Genomic DNA, 22,191 nt, shown 5'->3' with positions numbered 1-22,191 from the left:
AGATTAATTTACAAATAAATATATGATATAAATTTAAATAGTGATTATTTTTGGATCCCTGGCTCTACGCAATTATCTTTCTTTGTTGTTAAGAGTTTAAGATATTATTGAGGTTACCAAATGAGTGATGTATTGGCCACTTTTATATCAATGTTTTTAGTTTCCAGAAAGGTAAACTAGATAGCCATGTTTATATTGTACAAGTAAAGTCACATTGATATTTTGTTGCAATGGAAACAGGAAGTAGCTTAAAAAAAGGATTGGTAAAGTGAAAGAAATCAACCTGTCTCTTTTCATATTATTTTCTAAAATTAGTCATTTTTCTGTTTTTCTCTTTTACATTTTTTTCATTAAAGATCATGAGTGCCTGATTTAAAAAGCAGCCCAACAAGATTACGTTATTAAAATCCCTGATTATTTCTCTGTGTCTTCAATTAAATAAACCCCTTACTGTGTACCTACAAGGTACAAGGAATTATATTATTATTGTAGTTATGCAAGTTGAATAAGATAATCCTTGCCCTCAAGACATTGAAACTCTAGCAAGGGAAATAAAATAATTGCACAAGTAAATAAAATACAGGAATGCTTTAAATATGATCATTATTTTTCAGTATTAGTGTTGATACCTATTTTATATCTTCCTCTAAAGAAAGAAGAAAATTTGCAATAAACATTTGGAAAGTTTTGTTACATCTATACTTAAGCAAATAGGGACTAAGAAATTATTCTCCTAATGGCCACACATAGTGGCTCATGCTTGTAATCCCAGCACTTTGAGAGGCCGAGGTGGATGGATCGCCTGAAGTCAGAAGTTCAAGAACAGCCTGACCAACAAGGTGAAACTCCGTCTCTACTAAAAATACAAAATTAGCTGGGCGTGGTGGTGCATGCCTGTAATCCCACCTACTTGGGAAGCTGAGGCAGGAAAATCACTTGAACCCAGGAGGCGAAGCATTGAGCCGAGATCATGCCATTGCACTCCTGTCTGGGCAATAAGAGCCAAACTCCATCTAAAAAAAAAAGGCAAATGTATATCAGATAAAGCCCTCCCTCTCTGCAAAAAAAGAGCCAGGAGAAGAAAAAGGAAGCCAGGAGGGGGATTGTGTGAAGAACACTGTGTATTATTATTCAGTGTTATCATTTTTAAATTTAATTTGAATTTTAATCAAAATTTACCTTTGCATAATTTTTAAAAACCAAATAAAATGTAATGGGCCCAGTCTTATCATTTACCCAGAAGTCTCCCTGCTCAGAGAAGACACCTTAAATTTCCTTAGATGTTTCTTCTGAGCTTTCAGGTCTGTATTTCTGGGAGATATATATATATATATATATATATATATATATATATATATATACACACACACACACACACACACATATTTTTATCTTGATTTTTAAAATGTAGACAGTATCTATTGTCTTCCTATAGAAGATGAGTAATTAGCTCCTCACACCTCCTTAGCAATCTTTTTTTTTTTTTTTTTTTTTTTTTTTTTTTGAGACAGAGTTTTGCTCATTACCCAGGCTGGAGTGCAATGGCGCGATCTCGGCTCACCGCAACCTCCGCCTCCTGGGTTCAGGCAATTCTCCTGCCTCAGCCTCCTGAGTAGCTGGGATTACAGGCACGCACCACTGTGCCCAGCTAATTTTTTGTATTTTTAGTAGAGACGGGGGTTTCACCATGTTGACCAGGATGGTCTCGATCTCTTGACCTCGTGATCCACCCGCCTCGGCCTCCCAAAGTGCTGGGATTACAGGCTTGAGCCACCGCACCCGGCCAGCAATCTTTTTATTTGGTTAAATCAGTATTCAGAGATTTCTTTATTATGACTACATAAATTTACTGTACAGCTATGCCATATAATATGCTTTGACTATGTTTCCTTTCTTCAAAAAATTTGCCTTTGTTTAGTTTTCCGGGACTTTCTTAGGCATTTCTAGGAAACAGAACTTTGCAAGGGAACTCTAGCCAAGAAATCGATCAGGTTTTATTTTTTCCCACTAGATATATGAGTGGGAAATTTAGGCTGACTGACTTGTAGTTCTGTGGCACAGCTATATCCAAGGGCTAACATTTGCTGCTTTACTAGGGATTTCCTTCACCTGTCTCCCATGTTGGATCCTCCATTTCTTGAATCCTACATGTTCTCTCTTCTTGGTTTGTTTATTTCATAGAGCACATGTTCCAGTAGCTTCTGAAAAAGAATACAAGGAGGGAAGTAATTTGAGGAGAGAATTTCAAATGTCTGACGTGTCTTTACTGTCTTCAAGTGTCTAAACATAAAGGACTATTTGAAATTTTACTGCCGTATGAAAACATTTTCATTCAAAAAATTTAAATGATTACATCATTAGCTGTTAGCAATGTCAGTCAGATTCTTGCTTCTTTTCTTCTTCTTCTTTTTTTTACCATCTCTATATCCCTGGGCACTCAGTGGACCCTTTTGCTTATCGATGACTGCTCTTATGTTCCGAGAAAATCTGCAAAACGCATTCATAGCAACATCTGGATTCATGTTTGACCAGATGACTGGACACCAAGCCTAGCCAAGCGGATGCACAAAATCAACAGTCACAAGCAGTCTTTCACATGATTCTTTCATTTAACTTCTAAAAGAAAACTTAATGTATCCTCCTAAAATGTAAGAAGGACAACTTTCTGGTTGGGGAAGGTATTTACAACACCTTATATCTGACTTCAGAAATCTCTGGAGCTTTCAATTCCAAACTTTTCTTTCTAGAGTTATACAACCTGAATAAATTCCCTTATTGTTGGGCTCTCCACTGCAAGTGCTTAGCTCTTGCTTAGAGACATCTATAATTGCTTGTCATTTTCTCTCTCCCTCTTTTTTCATTTATTTCATCTCTGGGGATTTCAGGAGGGAAAAATTATTCAATCTACCATGTTTTGCTGACAGCGTTGCCCTAGTGTTTTTTGGGTTGTAATCTTTTCAGAACAAATCTTTGCAGCCATCCTTGAACTCTCTCTTTTCCCAAAAACCTTTGTCTCATCTAACAAAACCAATTCTGCTGATTTTCCCCTCAAATATACCTAGGATCTGACCACTTCTTGCCGCCCTTACTTGTACCAGCCAGGTCCAAGCCACCTTCCTCTGTTCCTGGACTATTCAAGTAGGCCCCTATTCTCCTTCATCCTTCTTCGTTCACTTCTCAACAGACGGCCAAAGTGATGCTGTTCAAATTTGAGTCACATCCTGTCATTCCACCTTCCATTTGCTTTTCACCATAGCTAATAAGAAATGAAGTTGATATTCTTTAATAATCCCCAAGGTCTATAATGTCCATGACCTCTCTGACCTCATTTTCACAAGTGTTCAGATCATTTGTTCCTCTCCAGCCAATAAGTCTCATTGCTGTCCTTCACAATTGTTAAGCGCTCTATGTCAGGCAGGTATAGCAGTACCTCCATAGCAGTGCTCCCTATATATTTTCTGAATTAATGAATAACTGTGTTTCAAAAATACCTCAGTGGCATTCTCCTGTTTTTAGGTGTGGGCATAGCAAAGGCCTGTGGTGTTCCTTTTACAACACTTAGGAAAGGTGTTGTGTTCAAACTTGCAAAGGAGGAAAAATAACAGTGACTTAAGTATCGAATGTGTTTTTTAACAAAACAAGATCTAGTATACACATGTAAATAGTCCATGAAAGGGGCAATGCGTGCTTTGGGACTTTTTTTTTTTGCTTCAGAAATTCCACTTTAATTTTTTTTTTTCTGGTTTTATAGTCTTTTAAAGTAAAACTTGTATTGAAAAGAGAAATCCTTATTCTGAAGTATCTTCATCATAAACAGATGTTTTGCAGTAGCCGGGTCTGCAATATGCACAGTAAAATGTGCTGCTACAATCTGAAGCTTTCATTTACTTCTAAACATGTCTGAGAGACCTAGATTATATACCACAGGGGCAGACACCACGCTGGTATGTGTGAGCAGCGGGGCGTGGAGGGAAAAGGATGCATAGGAAGGGGTGAGCAGCAAGCTTAAGGACTTCTGCCTGCCTTTCCTCTGTGATTGCAAATACTGCTGACCCATACTAGATGACTGCACATAGATTCTTGTCCCACTTTCTTAAAAAACATTATTAAGGAAGGTGCATGTAATGAAACCTCATGTATTATTAACCTAACCTTACTACGAATGTACAAGGAATAGGCTTAATTCAACTAAAATTTATAGGCAATTTGTTAAAGCAGCAGTGCACATTAGAAGGTACATTAGAGCCACATTGGTTTTAATATGCCATTCAATAACTTGAACAGAGGTTAAAAATGCTGCTTAACCTCCATTAAGTATTTTTAAAATGCTTTAATTTAAAATTATTTGGAGTGTGTGTACATATATGAATGTACACATATCCATGCTAATAAATATAACACTAAATATGTTTTCCCAGTTCCCTTTTTCAGTGCTGGATGACCTTATAATGTTCAGCAGTAGGCACTTAATCAGAGGCCAGGCCGAGGAAGGCAGGGAAGGATGTCAAGGCATCCTGAGCCAGTGACCCACCCTTGTCCTTGAGAACTAGAGGCAGAGAGGGTTTATTGAAGACTCTGCAGCTTTGGAATAAAATAAAGGCTAATTTATAACGAAAACAGCTTCCTATGACATGTTTTGTACTAATAGGACAATGCCTCATGCTTCCCCCTAGTATTTACTTTTGGTTTTCTTTTACAATTCATAAAACAAAGTATCTTGTTTCATTAAGTAGCACATCATATTTATTAAGTAATTCATAAACTAGAATTGTGTACAAGACCCTGCCAATGGAATTGGAATCAGATGCTGATGTTCCATTAAAAATCAATGCGTCTAAGTTGAGCTCCAATTATGCCACATTTCCTAGTGTTTGGTGAGACAACTTTCCAGGTTAACATGTTTTTCACAGAGAGACCTGAGTCTCAAAGTAAGAACCTCTTCCTTGATAAATCATCAGGAAGGAATCTTGTCACAGGGAATACAGACCACAACCTTAAGTACATCTGGAAAGAAAAAAGAGGAAAAGACACTGATAAGTCTTTATTTAAATTTTAATTTAGAAAAATTTCTTTGTCACAGGAAACTTGCTAATTAACAATTACAAAGATATGAATAGATAAATATTTACTGAGAGTCTGCTGTGTGCCAGGCTCTGTAACAGGGCTTTGCCTGCAGAGTTCCATTTAATATACACAATATCTGTATGATGGAGGTGCTGGGATTATTCTCTAATTGGGGAAATGAAATCTAATTAAGTAGAAGAGCCTTATAAATCCAGGTCCATTTGACTCCAGAATGTATACTCTGAAAGAGTGGAACTTTTCCTAAATAACTAACTCAATATTTGTCTTAAACATTCACACAATGAATATTGGATAAGTTAGATAAATACTGTTTCTTTTTCCCACCTTCAAGCATATCTCAACTCGTGATTCTGATTATTGCTTCACATTCTGTGATATTTCATTTGTTGTTGAAAACCCAAGTAATAGGCATAAAATGAAAATTAGCAGGTTCCTGGGAAACTACAGTGTTCAAATAATGTTGAGGTAAACTGAAGGGGTCTAGAAATGGAATTATTTCTAATAACTTAGTTGGAGAAATTTTGGAGATAGTTGGAATGACATAGGAGACAGGCTTTGGAGCATACATTTGATAAACACTGAATGGGAACAGGGAATATAAGTTTCTCTGTGGATTTCAAATATGCATACACACATAGATTAATTATAATCTAGATGTAATACGAGTTTTCATTATTTAGGTTATTTGTTGTTATTGGATTTAATTCTTAGAGAATATGTTAATGAGGGCCTTTCATGGGTATTCACATAAATAGAAAAATTGGATTATTTCTGAAACGGAAAATTCCAATAATGTTTTCCTTTACATGAGCATATTATGTCCTGTGCTTTAAGAATAGGAGATATAGTTTTAGGGTGACATTTTCTTTCTATAGCTCTGTTCCATCTGTTTCTGTGACAAGTACTATATTTTAAATTTATTGTGTCTGATTCATATACATTCCTCTCTAGATCCCCTGATAGGACAGGCCACTCTGACCAACCACTCTCGTGACTCACAGATTTATGTTTACCATTTTCCTTTTCAGTGTTAAAGGGATCATCTCATATTTTAAAGGGTAGCAGATATTTATCCATTCATCCACCCATTCATCCATTCAGCCATTTATCTATTTCATTCATATATCCATTTTTCAATAAACATCCATTGAGTAAATTACCCAGGGCTATGCTGCTGTTAAGATACACAATCACAAATACACTAAGACATCGTGATTTAGTAGAGGAAACTGACTCACATGTAAATGTATCACAATATGATAAGAGCAATATTAGAAATACACAATATCAAGAAGTAGTAAAGTGAAGGAAATGATTAATTCTTGAAGGATGAGGGATGTTAGGAACTTAGAGAAAATAATTTCTGAACTGAATTTTAAAAGGAAATAGGAATCAGTAAGCTACTCAAGGAGGGAGTAGCAGGGCAGAAAAAAGGAATAAGAGCAGAACATTTAAAGTATATTTAATTTAATTGAAAAAGTTTAAAATTGTTTTAAATAAGATAAATTATACCTTGGGATGAATAATATTTATGTATTCACTTGATCAAGTCTAGAAATAATTTTAGCATGATTTTATATAAAACTACTGAATGGAGAAAAATTATTATTGTTTTAATTTGAAAACTGCCGTCATCAACTATACGTCATTCTGAAAATATTAATTTGTAAAGCCATTACCAAGATAGTCTTTTGTTGCATGGGTTTAGGTGAGCCACACGTTCCTCTCTAGGCTCTTGTGTAACTATTATGTCCATTTTCTGGCATAAGGTGAGAGTAGTTTCTTCCAAATGGCTTACAATTAGTGCTTAGCTCCAGCATTGCCCTCCTTTCTTGAATAAGGCCTGGAGGTTACACTTCTTTTCTTTCTCCCTTTCAAGACCTTGGCAAAGCCTAGTTGTTCATGGTCCTCAGGAGGGACATTGCTGGGAAATGGGCTCTTCTTTTATGCCCAGTACAAGTATGGTGCTGTGCAAATAGCCACTACAGGAGATAATACCAGCTGCCTTGCTAATAACTTTGAACTCTAAAGATTCTTCTCCTAGGTAAAGCAACACTGTTTTATGATATGGGTGACTCTTTGCTTTAGCTGAATGATGCATTTTTTTTCCACTTGAGATTTGTCATGTTTAAACCAGGGGTCAGCTAAATAAAACGGGAAAATAATGAACTAGGGAGCTGATTTGGACCATGTATGTGTGAACTCTCAGCACTACATAATGCAAGATAATAATGTTGTTCTAATGACCATGCTTAAGAATGTGGTACAAAATCATTCATGGAATGGAATCTCAATAAGATCAGTTAAAATGCTTCAGATATAAAGATTTAGAACGTGAAGTAGAGCTAATGAAGGGATATCAGAAATGTATTATGTTAAAATAAATTAAGATCAGTGATAATTAAGCCACATTCAGGAGTTGAAGTTTAAGCAGAAGGGAAGAGAAAAGATTGTTTTCGAAAGTTGGAAGTCATAAAAGAGAGGTAATGGTCTAGAATTAGGGACATTCAGGGAAGGCAAGAGGTAATCTTTGAGCAGGAAGTTACCTGAGTCACCCTATTTAGAACTGCTTAAAAATAGGACAACTGAAATACTGGTGGGATTAACCTTTATAATCATGCTCCTGAGAGGAGGAGGGAAATTAACCCCAAGGCAAATTCCCATGCAGTCTTTTCCTGGAAGCCTTACCTTCACTTTCAGTCTCCCTAGGTGCTTTAATATCTTTTTAGTTCTTCTCTACTTATATTTCTGGTTCTTCTATGACATTCTTTACCCCCTAAATTTGGACTACCCAACTTCTGCACCAAAATGCCATCCCCCTCCTTTGTACTTACAGGTTTATCTAATACATCATTTCTTTTAAAAATTGCCCTTAATTGTTCCGAATTCTCTGTGGCTTGGAGCTATTGCAATAAGTCTAAATTAATTCTACTTGTAAGTATCTGTGCTAATGGGTAATTTATCCAAATTGGAGAGCTGTTAGCACATTCATGATGCCATCATCATGGATTTAAGGGCCTAGATACCTTCACAGGAACAAAAAATACAAAGAATCCCAAACACAGTGGCCTTGAATTTAAACATAAGCCTTCTAAATTTGACTTTGATCATGTGATGAATCAGGTAGAACAATGTGTACTCATTGTCATGGCCATACTCTATGTCTGGAAGTGTATATATAAGGCAAATTGCTGTCAGGTGTTGCAAATAAACAAATAGCATAATGTGGCTGTAAATTATAATAAAATGATAATATTAGTTGATTTCCTCCAAATGAATGGCACAGATTTTGAGCTCTTTCCTTTTCCTCTCATTGAGCACAGTGTTTTCCATTTTGCTGCTCTTGAAGCATTGTAAGACAGAATGTACAGGATCTAGGAGAAGGAAAAAACCCAATCGTTGGTAACTATAAGAAAATGGTGTGTTTTCAACTAGAACCTGGAGCGAATTTTGGAGTATCCTAATTACTTTTTTGCTTTTCCCTCTAGAATAGATAACAGAATGGATTCGCTTTGTGTTCACACTCTCCTTTTTTCAGTATCACTGCTGTTTTATGAACTTTAGTGTCATGACGGTCATACAATTCATTTTTATTTGCTGTGACTGTATTCATTAGAATCTTTCTGTGATCCCTCTACCCCTTGTTTCAGTAAAATTCTTTGCAGCATTTTGCACGTGCTTGTGTGTGTACCCATGTGTCTGTGCATGTGTGTATATGTATATGTACATATACATGCACACACACACATCACATAACACTAAGAATCATTTCTCCATCATATGCCTGCTCCATCATTCAACTGTCTGATAGCTTTCTAATTTTATAAGTTAACTTCCATCTCCTTGGTCCAAGGGATTATAAGTAACTTGAATAAATTTTTGAATCATATTTGTATTTCTTTCCTTTCTCTGTAAGAAAAAAACATGGGGTTTAGTATTCTAAAATCTCTAAATTCTGTAGGTTTTTTTTTTTTTTTTTTTTTTTTAGTGTACTGCTTGGACTCACAGACTGTTTAATAATTGAACTCATTTTTATTAGTTCATCAAATGTGTATGGAGTGCCTACTATGTGCCAAGCAGTATGTTGGTTGCTAGGGAGACAATGATGAATGAAACAGATGGATTTTCTGTCCTCAGAGATTAGATTTTGGTGGAAATGAGATTGATTATAACTTTCATAAACACTTAAGAAATTAAACTGGATGCTATGAATTCGTAACAAGCATACCTAGCCTGGCCTAGGGAAAGTTGCTTGAGGAAGTCACGAGACCTGACTTACCTGGGGTGAGCAAAGTAAAAGAGATAAGTCAAAATCATCCTAGAAGACAGAACAGCCCATGGAAAGGCCTTTAGGTGTCAAGAACAGGAACAAGTATGACCGCAACGGACTGAGTAGAGGATGAGCTGTGAGCTGAAGCTAGAGACATGGCTGGGACCTGACTGTAGGATTGGAGGGTGGGTGAGAGATTTGAATTTATTTCCTAAAGGGAATAGGAAGCCATCAAGTAGTTTCAAACAGAGAAGTGAAATGTCTAAACTGCACTTTGGAAAAGACTGCTCCAGCTGTTCTATGAAGAATAGATTAGAACAGGACAAAAGGGACGCCATTAGAAGAGATGGTCTGGGACTGGGTGGCCTAGGTGTAACCCCGGATTCTGCTATCCGTTAACTCTATCATTTTAGGAAAGTGTGTTAACCTTCTCAATCTTCTGTTATCTAATTGACAAAATAGACATATTAATAATTCCTGCATTATTTATGTTGCTCTGAAAACTAAATGAGATACTAAATATAAAGCCCCTACAGTAGCATCTAGTTTGAGGTATTAGCTATAAAAAAGTGGTTGGTGACTTTAACTGGGGAGGTGGTAGTGGGGATGGAGAGTAGAAAGTTTGAAATTGTTAGGAGGCAATATCCATAGGACTTGGTAATTAGCAAAATGTAGGGGGTCGGGGAAGTAGAGGATGCAAGCTTTTGTTTTATCGAAGTACAGAATTAATTTAATTTGAATTTCAGATAACATTTTTTAGTCTAAGCAAATGCTACATGGATGCACCTTTACTAAAAAATTTTATTGTTTGTTAGAAATTCAGATGTAACTGGTTTTCTAGATTTTACTAGTCTGCCCTACCAAAGATACCTCAGAGTTCTAGGTAAAGCAACTGAATGGCTGGTAGTATCTGTTGGAATGGAGCTGATTAGAGGAAGTCACGTTTTTGTGGAAATATTATGCAGTAGATTTTAAATACATTGAATCGTAGGTGCCTGGGAGACACCCAAGTGCAATGTAGATAATTTACTCAGTTTTTCTTTCGTCATAATTGACCCACTTAAGAACAGATACAAACACATTTGTATTGGGAATTAGATAGTGCCATGGTGTAGAGTATTCTGTTTTTCTGTGTAATCAATTATTATGTTTTAAATACAAGAGTAGAAAAAAAGCATACATAAAAACTTTTTATTTCTTTATTTCTAGGTTTTTATATTTCTCCAGGCAATGCCACTGGCTGCCTGCCATGCTCATGCCATACAGCTGGTGCAGTTAATCACATCTGTAATAGCCTGACTGGTCAGTGTGTTTGCCAAGATGCTTCCACTGCTGGGCAACATTGTGACCAATGCAAAGACCGTTACTTTGGATTTGATCCTCAGACTGGAAGGTATATCTTTATGAGAATTAATAATTAAACTATTTCTTTACTAACAGTTAATTTTTTTTGGCAGTTACAAAGCTATAACTTCTGTAAAAAGTGTTTTTTGTTGTTGTTGATGTGTTTTTGGTTCCATGACATCTGCATTTACTTCATATACGGTGATCTTTAAGTATTTCCTAGAGTGGGATGCTATATAGTGATAGATGTGCCTCTATTCTAGGGTCTGGGAATATTGAATCAGATAAAATATATTTTTCCTCAAAAAGCTGAGTGGATATGGAGAAAGACAGGAAAAGACATATCTGAAGAAGAAAATACACACACACTTTTTCTCTCTTCGTGTGTGTGTGTGTGTGTGTGTGTGTGTAATATGGAATATATGTATATGCTTTGTTCTTCATTGCCCTTGAATTTATTGCAGATTTATTTGTTCATTGCATCTGTTTATGTTTTCCTTGACTTTCTAATTTAGCTTTAAAGACTGGCAGATGAGAAACGTAGCTTTGTATCCCGTGATATGATCACTTTTTTCAGTGTATAAAGTATATTATGAAAGGAAATCACTTTTCAAAGTTACACTCTCTTTAATATTCTACTTCTTATTCTCTGAGTATCTGTGGGCATTTGCCTTCACTCATTTATGTTTATTGCCGTATTTTTGAAGATGTACTGTAATGCCACTTCCGTGTGTGTGTGTGTGTGTGTGATTATGAGCTTGTCTAAAGTTTGGACTAAATCTAAGAATTCTTTGATGCTCCTATCCCTGAGAAGCTAGTAGTACACACAGAACTCAGAAAGCATGTAATAAAACCAGTCAACTCTGTTTCTCAATATGTGTATATTTATAAATATAATTGCTAATCATTTCAGGGTTTGTGATTTTCTGGGCTCTTTTTAACTCATTGCCCCCCTGCTGCCTGCCTTTTGGCTATTACACTCCTCATTAACACCTCCATTAGAGGGTGGACAGGTGACAGGGTAATTACTGAAAAAGAACTTACACTAGTTCATTTTGACTTTCTTTTAAAATTCATTGTGATTTTTAGAAAATGAAGAAATATCATTTCAAATATTTGTTAAAATAATTTTTGTTTTCATGACATGCGGACATACATATATTTTAATCTGTGATGCTCTACTTCTATCACCACAGAAATGATACCCTGATAGTCTGACAGCATTATGATTCTTTTCTACAAATGTTATTATAAATCACCTAAATGATTATAGAAAGCACATGGTACAGTAAATGTTAAATAAAAAGTACTGTCAGGATTTTGAGAGTAAAATAGGAGCCAGTCACTGTACACACTAGCTCCTGTGTATAATTTTTTTGAAAGAATATTCTACAGATTCTCCAGTTGGAACTCTGGGGTTGGTTTGTTTCACTCCTGACCATCTCTGCCTTTTTCAAAGTCCTGATCACATTTACCAGGAGAAAAATATCCTCTCCAATCCCCTGTCCTCCTTGCAACACTCATGCCCATCAGTGGCATTTTGTGACATTCAATTACCCATTTTCGTTCTGCTCATCCCCCTTATTAGTCTTCCCAGGGTTATCAGCAAAACGCCTGCTCAGTGACCTAGGGATGTCTGATTGTCTCAGCTTTTTCACTTAACTTTCTTTCTTTAAATGAAATCTGATTCCCTTCATTACACTGCTTCCTCTACCCTTCAGTGTTCTTAAATTCAAGGCTGAGCCTTTTACCCCATTCTGTTCCTCTCCTATTATCTACCCATCTCACTCCCCACCTTACTTTAGACACAGAACAAGAATTGCTTAAAAAGTACAGGTCCATCACCTATTGCTATGTAGTAGGTCTGACCAGCACCGGAGCTAGATTCCCCTGCCCTGATCTGTGAGGACTTGGGGAAAGATCATGTACCTATGCTGATCGGAAGCACTACCATGTATGTACTTCTTATCAACTCACTTTCTCCTTTTGAGCTACTGCCAGTCTCTTCAATTTTAATTCCATGCTCTTGCCCTTGCAGATGATCTAGCCCTCTGCTCACAGACAAAGCCAGATATAAGTATCTCCAGATTATCTTTTCTCTGCTTCCAACTTGTCTACATTGTCACACATTCTTAAGTTTTTATCTAGTCTTAGAAGAAAACCATGTGCATTTCTGTCTAAAAATAACCTGTTTCCAGTTCTTGATATGATCCCTTCCTGTTTTCCTACTCTTGTTCCTCCCTTCCATGATCTTTGATCCACCAAATCCTCCCTTTATTTTAACTCGAACATCTCTCTATATGGGTAATGTCATAACTGTCTATAAACATGCTGTTCATTCTACAAACTCCTTCTTTTGATCCTGCCCTACTTTGTGAGCCCTGAAAGTTATTGTCTAATCTCCCACTCTTCATTCACTTACTAACAAATCTAAAAAGAACACTATGATTCAAGAAAACATGATTTAAAAATAAAAGAACAGATTTTTTTTCTTCATTTTGTTTCTCTCATTCATTCTGTATTCACTATGCTTAGTACATTAGCATAACTTGCAACATGTAGAGATTCAAGAACTAGTTATGTGATTATTCTCATCCAAATAGAAGACAAGGTATATAAAAATATGTAATAAATAAAAATGGGTTAAGGAAAAGACAGAATGAGGGAACAGGCTTCACTGGCAGGAAAAATGGAGGAGTCGGTGATGCTTTCCACTTGAGTCCAGTGAGAAGGTCTTATTAGATCCCTTGAAGGGTAGACCTGGCAAATCTAACTGAAAAGAGACAGTCTAGCCAGGTTTGGATAGATAAGCTGGAAGACAGTGCCCTGCATATCTTATACTCCCAGAGTTCATCGTGACAGGGAAGACTGTGTATTTCCCATGACCAGATGAAGACCACAGGGAAGAGAGACAGAGTGGAGTTGTCTTAGTGTGTGCTCAAAGTACCGCTTAGAAGACTAAAGAGACCTGTGTAGAGAAAGGGACAAGATTCCTGTGGGCTACAGAACTAATGAGCAACCAGTTGAATTGAAAATGCATCTGACTGCACTAAAACAGAAGGTGAGTGATACCTAACGGTGAGGAAGAGATCAATGAAGGAGTCAGGAAGGTACCACTGTCAGTGAAAAGTCAATTTTATGTATATGCAGGACCAGAGACAATAGACTGCCTTGGGTGGTGCTAGTCCAGTGAGTTTCTGCCCTTCCAGCAGCCACCACATGAGAGAGGAGGCTAACCAAGCTACCTTCTTTGGCTATAGACTTGCTGCCTTCATCATGTCCTAGCTAGATGAAAGAAGTATGCTCTTGAAAATGTCTGTTCTTTAAATCAAGATTGGAGTATTGACTAATATACAGGATTAGGCATTCTATTTTCTGAATTGAATTTGTATTTTGCAATTTAAAGTAACTATAGGACATTCTACTGCCTGAGAAAGACTAGAAAAGCCATGTGACTGACTCATTTTATATCCATGGGGAACATGGGGAAATTAGCTCCATATTATGCATTTAAAGGGTCAGTGAAAGCCAAAGGAAAACCAATTTATGATTGCTCCTCATGACTCATGGGTTTTCAATGTGCTGGTCATTTCATTGTTTCTCTTGATTTCTTAAAATTCTCTCTTCCTTTGGACTCTGAGATTCTACTTCTTGGATTTGTTTTCTGTCTCTTTTGCTGGTCACTCCTTTTTAATATGTCCCTTCAATTTCCACCTCTGTGTCCCTGATTTCAACCACTACATACATGTATGGCTCTTAGACATATGATCACCTATTCAGATGCATGCCATGTACCTGTAGCCAGCTGTCTCTCTGAGTTTTATGCTTGCAAGTCCCTCCTGCATTTCATTTTTAATATAGCCAGCACAGAACTAACCATTACTTCCTCATCTCTCCCCCAAATAAGAATGTCTCACGCCAGCTCATGCTATCATCATCTTGGTGAAAAAGAAATAAACCTTCAAATAATTATTCAAGTCCTAACTTCCCAAGTTTGAGTGAGGCTTAGATTCTTCTCAGGTTTGGCAGAATTGGCTCTGCTGTTGAATAGAATGAGTCTATTGGCTACTGCTGGAAAGTGCTATGGAAGGCAAGAGCTACTGTATATAATGCAGCTGCTCTAAAAAGAATAAAAAGAATAAAGCTTCCCATGGACATATGGGACCCAAGGAGATCAGCAGGATTTGTCTCTTACTAAATCAGTCATGTGGAATGCTGGTAACTTGACTTGACCCTCCTATCCCACTGATGAATTCAGCTGTCTCTTTTCAAAATGCTTCAACGTTGATGATTATTAGAGAGGAAATCCTGTAGCATAGAAGGGCATCATGGAGGAAGATATTTTAAAATGTGGCAATGAGAAGCGCTTAAGTTTGGACTTTTGTTCAACACTGAGAAGAGATAAAAATGGGTTTTCTCTTTTATATGTTTTTCCATTCCTCTTTTGAATGATACTGTTCTTGAACCTTTTTTTGACTTCTGATTGTTATTGTATATACACTAGCATTAGCTATATTGAAAATGTGTAACAAATGGCTAAGATGTATGGGATTCCATCAAGTATAAGAAATTTTTGTTTCTTGAAGGAAAAAGTTCACAATAGTATAAATGTATACAGATATGCAGTAGAGGAAAGCAGCTATGCTGCCCTGATGTTAAAACAATTTTTTAAAACAAAGTAGATTCAAAATCAATTGAATATACTTTGAAATCTAGGTACTGTAGTAGGTTATTCCAAATATAAATGTTTACATTTATAGAAATTACAATGCAGTTATAACAAATGGAAATTATCAATTTTCAAAATATACAGTAAATTATAAGTATTTTATTGTTATCATTTTATTTCTTCACCAATTTGGAAAATAACCCCACTTCCTCATCTGCCTCGTTCACATTTTCCTTACCTTCCTCATGCTCTATATGTTGTATATAACAATGTCTGCTATATTGTTTTCTCTTCATTTATTTTATACACTTTTTTTTGTATTCCCAAGGGCAAAATAAATAAAACAAAATAAAATAGACCTCACCCCAAAACTACACAACCACTACAAAAATCCATGCAACACAACAATAACTTTCTCTGACAAAGCTGGAAAATCATTTGCCTGTTTCCATCTAAGTGGTTTATTCTTCCAAAGTTACCAGAAAAAGGGGGCATGTATTTAAAAAAGCTGATCCTGGTGCAAACATTACTCCATTTACTTCTGACACATAAAGCAAACAAGATTTAATCGGTATCGAAAACAATGAAGCAAAAAAAGAAAAGTCTGCCCACTGAAAAATCAATAATGCAAAAAAGTATATAGTGTTTGTCTAACCCAAAAACAATGAGACAAAAATGGGCCATATTTAATTCGTCTCAGTTCGTATGGAGACCCATATTTGACACCCTGCACTTACTGGCGCTGTCCTCAAGTTGACCTGTAACTATGACTGCACTTCCCCGTAGCCCCCAGGACTGCTCCAGTTCGTCTGCTACCCCACAGTTTTCTTACATAACGACCATACATCACAACCCCCAAAAGTTTCTTCCCTAATGATATATCCTCTCTATGTTCTATGGTACCTTGTTTCAAGCCTTAAGGAGCTAGGAGTATCACTATTTGTCTCATTTACTAACTGACACACCCTGAACTTGTCCATAGAGGATAGGGCACCAAGGCTGGTTAGGGAGTCTAAAGGCTCACACTTCTAGAGCATAAAATAAAGGGAAGCTCTTCTGTGCCCAAATTATTTTTGGTTTTACTGCAGATGTTCTACATTTCAGCACTAGGTTATAGATTTGGTCCAGTAATCTCTTTCACAGGCCTATTTCTGATTGATCTCAATTGGTCTTTTCTCTGAGAACCAGGTCAGTGACTTCAAATGAAAGCAGATAACTTTCTTGTCAACCGATTTCCTTTTATGGTGTGATAATGGAAAAATTAGGGAGTGTGCCTTATAGATTCCCTCTCCTCAGTGACTCTTTGTCAGACAGCTGACTGTCATCTGGGGTGACAGGGTAAATGGGCCACAAGCCTGTCATCATCTGGCAGCCAAGCCAGGGCTTTCTCACAAGGTAGTGGCAGAGTTCCAAGAAAGAGAGCAGAAGCATGTAAAGACACTTGAGGCCTAAACCACCAGGTTGTTACTTTTGCCTTATTCTACTGGCCAAAGCAAGGCACAAGACTTGACCATGATTGGAAGTGGTGGGGAATAAACAGACTCTCCGCTGTGATGGGTAGAACTATACAGTTAGCTGCAAAGGACCTGCACAGAGTGAAGGGTGAAGAGTTGTGATTTTGCAGTCTCCTATGGCTGCCAAATTCTCTGTTAACATAGATGATATATGATCCAATAAGACATATCAGTTTTCCTATATTAGTAGCATTTATTCAATGTGATGTAATAGGGATAACACACAATTGGACACCAGGATATCTAGGTTTCAGTTTTGTCTATTCTACTAGACCAGATATAGTAGCTTCCTATTGCTGGTGGAATAAATTACCTCAAACTCAGTGGCTTAAAACAACATGAATTTTTATTATTCTACAGTTCTTGAAGTCAGAGGTTCTAAAGGAGTTTCACTAGGTTCAAATCAGGCCTGTGTTTCTTCTGGAGATTCTAGGAGAAAATCCATTTCCTTGATTTTCCCAGCTTTTAGAGGCTACCTGCATTCTTTAGCTCATGGCTTCTTCCTTCATTTTCAAAGCCAGCAGAGCAGTGTTTTCTTGAACCTCTGCTTATGTCCTGACACCTTTTCTCTCTGACTCTTACCCTCCTGCCTTCTTTTATAAGAACCCTAGATTACATTGGGCATTCTCGAATAATTCAGGATAATCTCCTCCATCTCAAAATCCTGAACCACCTCTTCAAAATTCCTTTTACTAACTCAGGTAACATTCATAAGTTTGGGGGAATAGAACTTGGGTATTGCTGGGATGGGCATACTATGGCCTGCTCTACCAGAGTTCAGCAATCTATAGCCCAGGGGGTCTGCCATGTGTTTATGTAAATAGAGTTTTATTGGAACACAACAATATTAATTCTTTCATACTACAGCAGCAGAGTTGAGTTACAATAGAGCTCATATGGCCTGCAAAGCCTAAAATATTTACTATCTCATCCTTTATAGATAAAGGTTGCTGACCTTGTAACTAGATTTACTGTCACCTTGGGCAAATTATTTAGTCTCACTAAGCATAATAGAATCATAACTTTATAGACTGGGAAAGAACCTTAAAAGTAATTTTGGTTAAACTCTACCTTATACATTTCTCTGCATAAATCACCTTTTCAGAATAACTGGTGAATGGCCATTCAGCTTCTGCTCCAAAACATGGAACTAAAAGGAGCCCACTCTCTCATGAAGTAGCTCATGTTTATTTCAACCAAGTGTAATTCTGCAACAAATAGAAAATATTATTTATATTGACCAAAAAGTTGCAGTCCTTTGACATTTTTGCCCAGTCTTATTTCTGCCTTCTGAGACTGTAGAGAATAAGTGAACTCTCTCTTCTGCGGGCGCTTTAAAAATTTGATTCTGCTATCATATTTTAACGTTATTTCGTTATTTGCATAAATACGTGGAGTTGTCAACGAAGGAGAAAGAGGCAATGTTCTCAGATCAGAACCTTGATAAGCAAGCTGCCTAGATTTAGCTGTCACTATTGCCTGGATGCAAGGGAGTCACTGCCCCAGGTCCAGCTTTTATGAGTTTCTTTATTTGTTCCTGAGAAATTCACCAAAGAGGGTGGGTTTGCACAGTTAACTTCTCACTTTCAGATGAGGCTCTCGTATTTCGTCGTTTAATAAGCCATGTGAATGTGGCTTTCAGCTCACACAACGTGGATGCCCAAGCCTCAAATCCCTCTCTTATAATTCTGATTCCAGCTCCAAGGTAATTCAGATACTGTTAGTAGGCTGTGACTAAAGGCAAACTAAGCTCAATGAAACCACGCCTCCACTGCAGAGGTGAAATGTATTGTTCATCAGGGAAAAACCAGACTCCTCTAGAGGGCACTGTAGCACACACCGAATTCTGTGAACTGAGAACACTAGTCTAAGGGAATCTGAACAAATCAGCTCTTAAAGAAAGCTGTCTATTCCCTGTGGGTGAGGTTAGCCAGGGGGACAAAGTTAAACCAATAAAAAAAGGCTCAAAAAAGCTAACTTGTTAGAGTTACAAACCACGTATGGATAATCTCTGGTGTCCTATCCTAAGTCTAAAGCTTACCTGGTGCTTAATTCACTATTAATTCCCGTATCTGACAATATTTAGTGAATCCTTACTGTGTGCTAGTCTTTCTGTTAGGGACTGATGGGAAAAAAAAAACAAAAAAAAAAAAACAAAAAAAAAACTCTACCCGATTTCTCCAATCTACCTTGAAGTCTCTTTCTCTTTTGTTTATTAATGATCCTTATCTTAAATCCCTTAGCAATTGGAGATCTCTTCTCCTTTGTTTTATGTTGAATGATGTCCTCATCTTTCCCCATCAGCAAGTTAGAAGACATGGAGTAACCCCATACCTATCCTCCCTTCTCTTTTCAATTTGGCATCCCATTCTACCAATTCCTCTTAATATTTCTCAGGTGTATCCTGCTCATTTCCATCGCTTCTTGCCATGGCCCTAAGGTAGCATTATCTTACTTCTGCTCACCTTCCCAGGTTTATCTATCACCATTCCCCATTCTGAATTTACATGTGAAAGTTGTAAGCTGCTTGCAATTTCACACCCTCTCCTACTTTTTCTTTTTTCTCTATTTTTGACCCTCCCCCAACTTGCCTTGCTTATTTCTACTCATCTTTTAACATTCAGCCCAAGCATCTCCTCCAAGACTCTTAAAACTACTCTTCCCTGGGCCGGGCGCGGTGGCTCACGCCTGTAATCCCAGCACTTTGGGAAGCCGAGGCGGGTGGATCACGAGGTCAAGAGATCGAGTCCATCCTGGTCAACATGGTGAAACCCCATCTCTACTAAAAATACGAAAAATTAGCTGGGCATGGTGGCGCGTGCCTGCAATCCCAGCTACTCAGGAGGCTGGGAGAATTGCCTGAACCCAGGAGGCGGAGGTTGCGGTGAGCCGAGATCGCGCCATTGCACTCCAGCCTGGGTAACAAGAGCGAAACTCCGTCTCAAAAAAAAAAAAAAAAACTACTCTTCCCATCCTTTCTTCTGCTACCAGACTGGGTAAGTTGCCCCTTTTCTGGACCTGTAGAGTCTGAATACATCTTTCCTAATGTTCTCTCCATTTTTCCTGCATACGAGATTGTGAGCTCCTTGAGGACGGGGGCAATTCTACATAATTCATCTCTTCATCCTTGATGTTTATTCCAGTCCGGGAACATAGCTGGCCCTCAATGAATGTTATTTATGTCAATCAATATTGAAATCAATTTGATAGGACCCATAGAGCTGAGGCCCCAGATGGAGGAGGGGTGTACAAAGAGAAATGTCAATAAAGTGACCTATATATCTTGGGCTGTATCTCCGGGCTTTCTACGGTAGTTCTCCCTCAGATGATGAAGTCTCTGACAGTGATGTACATTATTGAAACATATTCCTTTCATTAATAGTTATGTTTCTTCAACAGTTATAATTAAGATAACATTTTCTCTTACTGTTTGCACAACTGGAAGAAACTCCTGGGAAAGGAAAGTGTAAGAGATTTGTGATGTAAGAGACAGAGGCCAACTTTTTCCTATTGTAACCAGTAAATACTGAGTTATATAAAGTTCCAAAGAGAACTATCATAGCAAAGTGCTGGCGGAGATTAGTGAGGCTTTACTCCTGTTTTGTTTACCATAATCAACTGGTCAATAAACATCACAAATTGTTTATCTATATAAATCTTGACAGATTACTCTTTATGAAATCCATTTAGCAAGTGAGGTTTTCCCATAAGGATGAAAAATGAAGATTTTAAACAGATTGCGGGAGAAGCTCTGGCTGTACCAAGAGAGTCAGTGTAATAAAGGTTTCTTTATATTAATATTACAAAAACCATTTATCCTGGCAAAATCAATATTGCAATTCATCTTAGTTTGGTGTTTCTCTTTCTAAGCTTAAAATGTCTTTTCCTTTATTATGTATAATTTTGTTTTAATAAATGTGAAATATATTTCATCTAGGAGGTACTCTTGAGGAGGGATAATTTATAAAATGACATCAAACTTGTAGCTTATTTGCTAAAGAGTCTTGGAAATGTTTAAAATTATATTTGAGTGGCTGAGAAATCTACAGGAATCATTTTACTTAATCCTTAATTACAAAATTATCCCCAGTGTCCTTTGGGCTAGAAACAGACTATAATATTCAGAAAAGTCTTCTCCTGTGAACTTCATTTAGGAAAAATTCTTTCTTACTGAAGTCAAGCAATTATAACAAGTCAGATAAGTTGAATATAACAATGGCTGGGATAAGAGACTATAAAATCAAGAATAGACACATTTAATTGCTCAAAACATTGCATGCTTTGACTGGAAGAAAATAGAACTACATCAAGGAAAGGAATTATGTTATACACTGGAAGCTATTACTCTAAATGTACTATATGTAAAATAAGTGTGATTGTCTCATGAGTGAATGGTAATAAAAACTGAAATACTCAAGAGACACTTAATCATGAGTGGTGCAGTTATACACACACACACACACACACACACACGAATTGAGAGAAGATTTTCTCTTATTGTTTATGCTTACTAATATTACATTAAAAGCCTATAAACAATATATATAATAGCATATAATGAAATTAAGAACAAATCAAATATTTTTGCATCTATAATTTCATTTTAATTATGAATAATTTTCTTCAGCTTTAAAACTTAGCTTAACAAAACATCTATTTGAGGTGGAATTCTGATGTAATGTGCATAGATAAAAGACCTAATATAGTTGTTTGAACGTGAAAAATGTCCTTTTATCATGACCATAAAAAGGGCAAACTACAGTACAGTGATTTTCAAGAGAAACTGTACTTTATTTATTCCCAAGGGGATATTAGTCCATAAAACAAATTTGCAGCTTATTTGGCAGTCTTAGCTTTTATCAACCTTTTTAAGGGTGTTGAATGATTACCCGAGAGATCACACTGTAAAAATTGCAGTGGGGGAAAGTAAGTCTATTCGTTCAGCATCTTTATTAGAACATATAGGTGAATCCATTTAATGTTGTTTCAAATGTATCACATGGAGAGTGCCTTTTTAATGGTGAGTGGTCTTCTTATATGTGCGGTTTGCTTCTCTAATACTTCATGGCACCAAAATTGCTTATCTTAATCGGTGCCATTGGCGTAAGCTATATGTTTGAATGATTCACTCTGAGGGAACAAATTTTAGTTTCTATCATGGCAAAATGCCACTACTGGTATTTTTACAGGCAACATTGGATCCAGGAAATTTATATCTTATTATATTTATATCATTATCATCTTTTAATAAATTAGAATAATGCAGTATTCTCCAACTATTGTGGATAAATGAGTTTCGTGCATAACAT

The 22,191-nt window shown here is 36.8% G+C and overlaps 1 protein-coding gene across 1 annotated transcript in view; it reads left to right on the top strand.

Moving 5' to 3' along the window:
* USH2A (usherin) overlaps positions 1 to 22,191 on the top strand; it is a 775,604-nt gene that overhangs the window by 172,958 nt on the left and 580,455 nt on the right. Inside the window, exon 14 of the mRNA XM_064383503.1 lies at positions 10,565 to 10,748. Coding sequence (XP_064239573.1) covers positions 10,565 to 10,748 — 184 coding nt within the window. The remainder of the gene's footprint in view (positions 1 to 10,564; positions 10,749 to 22,191) is intronic.

Source organism: Aotus nancymaae, unplaced genomic scaffold (genome assembly GCF_030222135.1).
Source record: "Aotus nancymaae isolate 86718 unplaced genomic scaffold, 86718_ANA_hifiasm-v0.15.2.pri h1tg000032l_0, whole genome shotgun sequence".
NCBI lineage: Eukaryota > Metazoa > Chordata > Mammalia > Primates > Aotidae > Aotus > Aotus nancymaae.
This window is presented reverse-complemented; position numbering and strand designations above follow the sequence as displayed.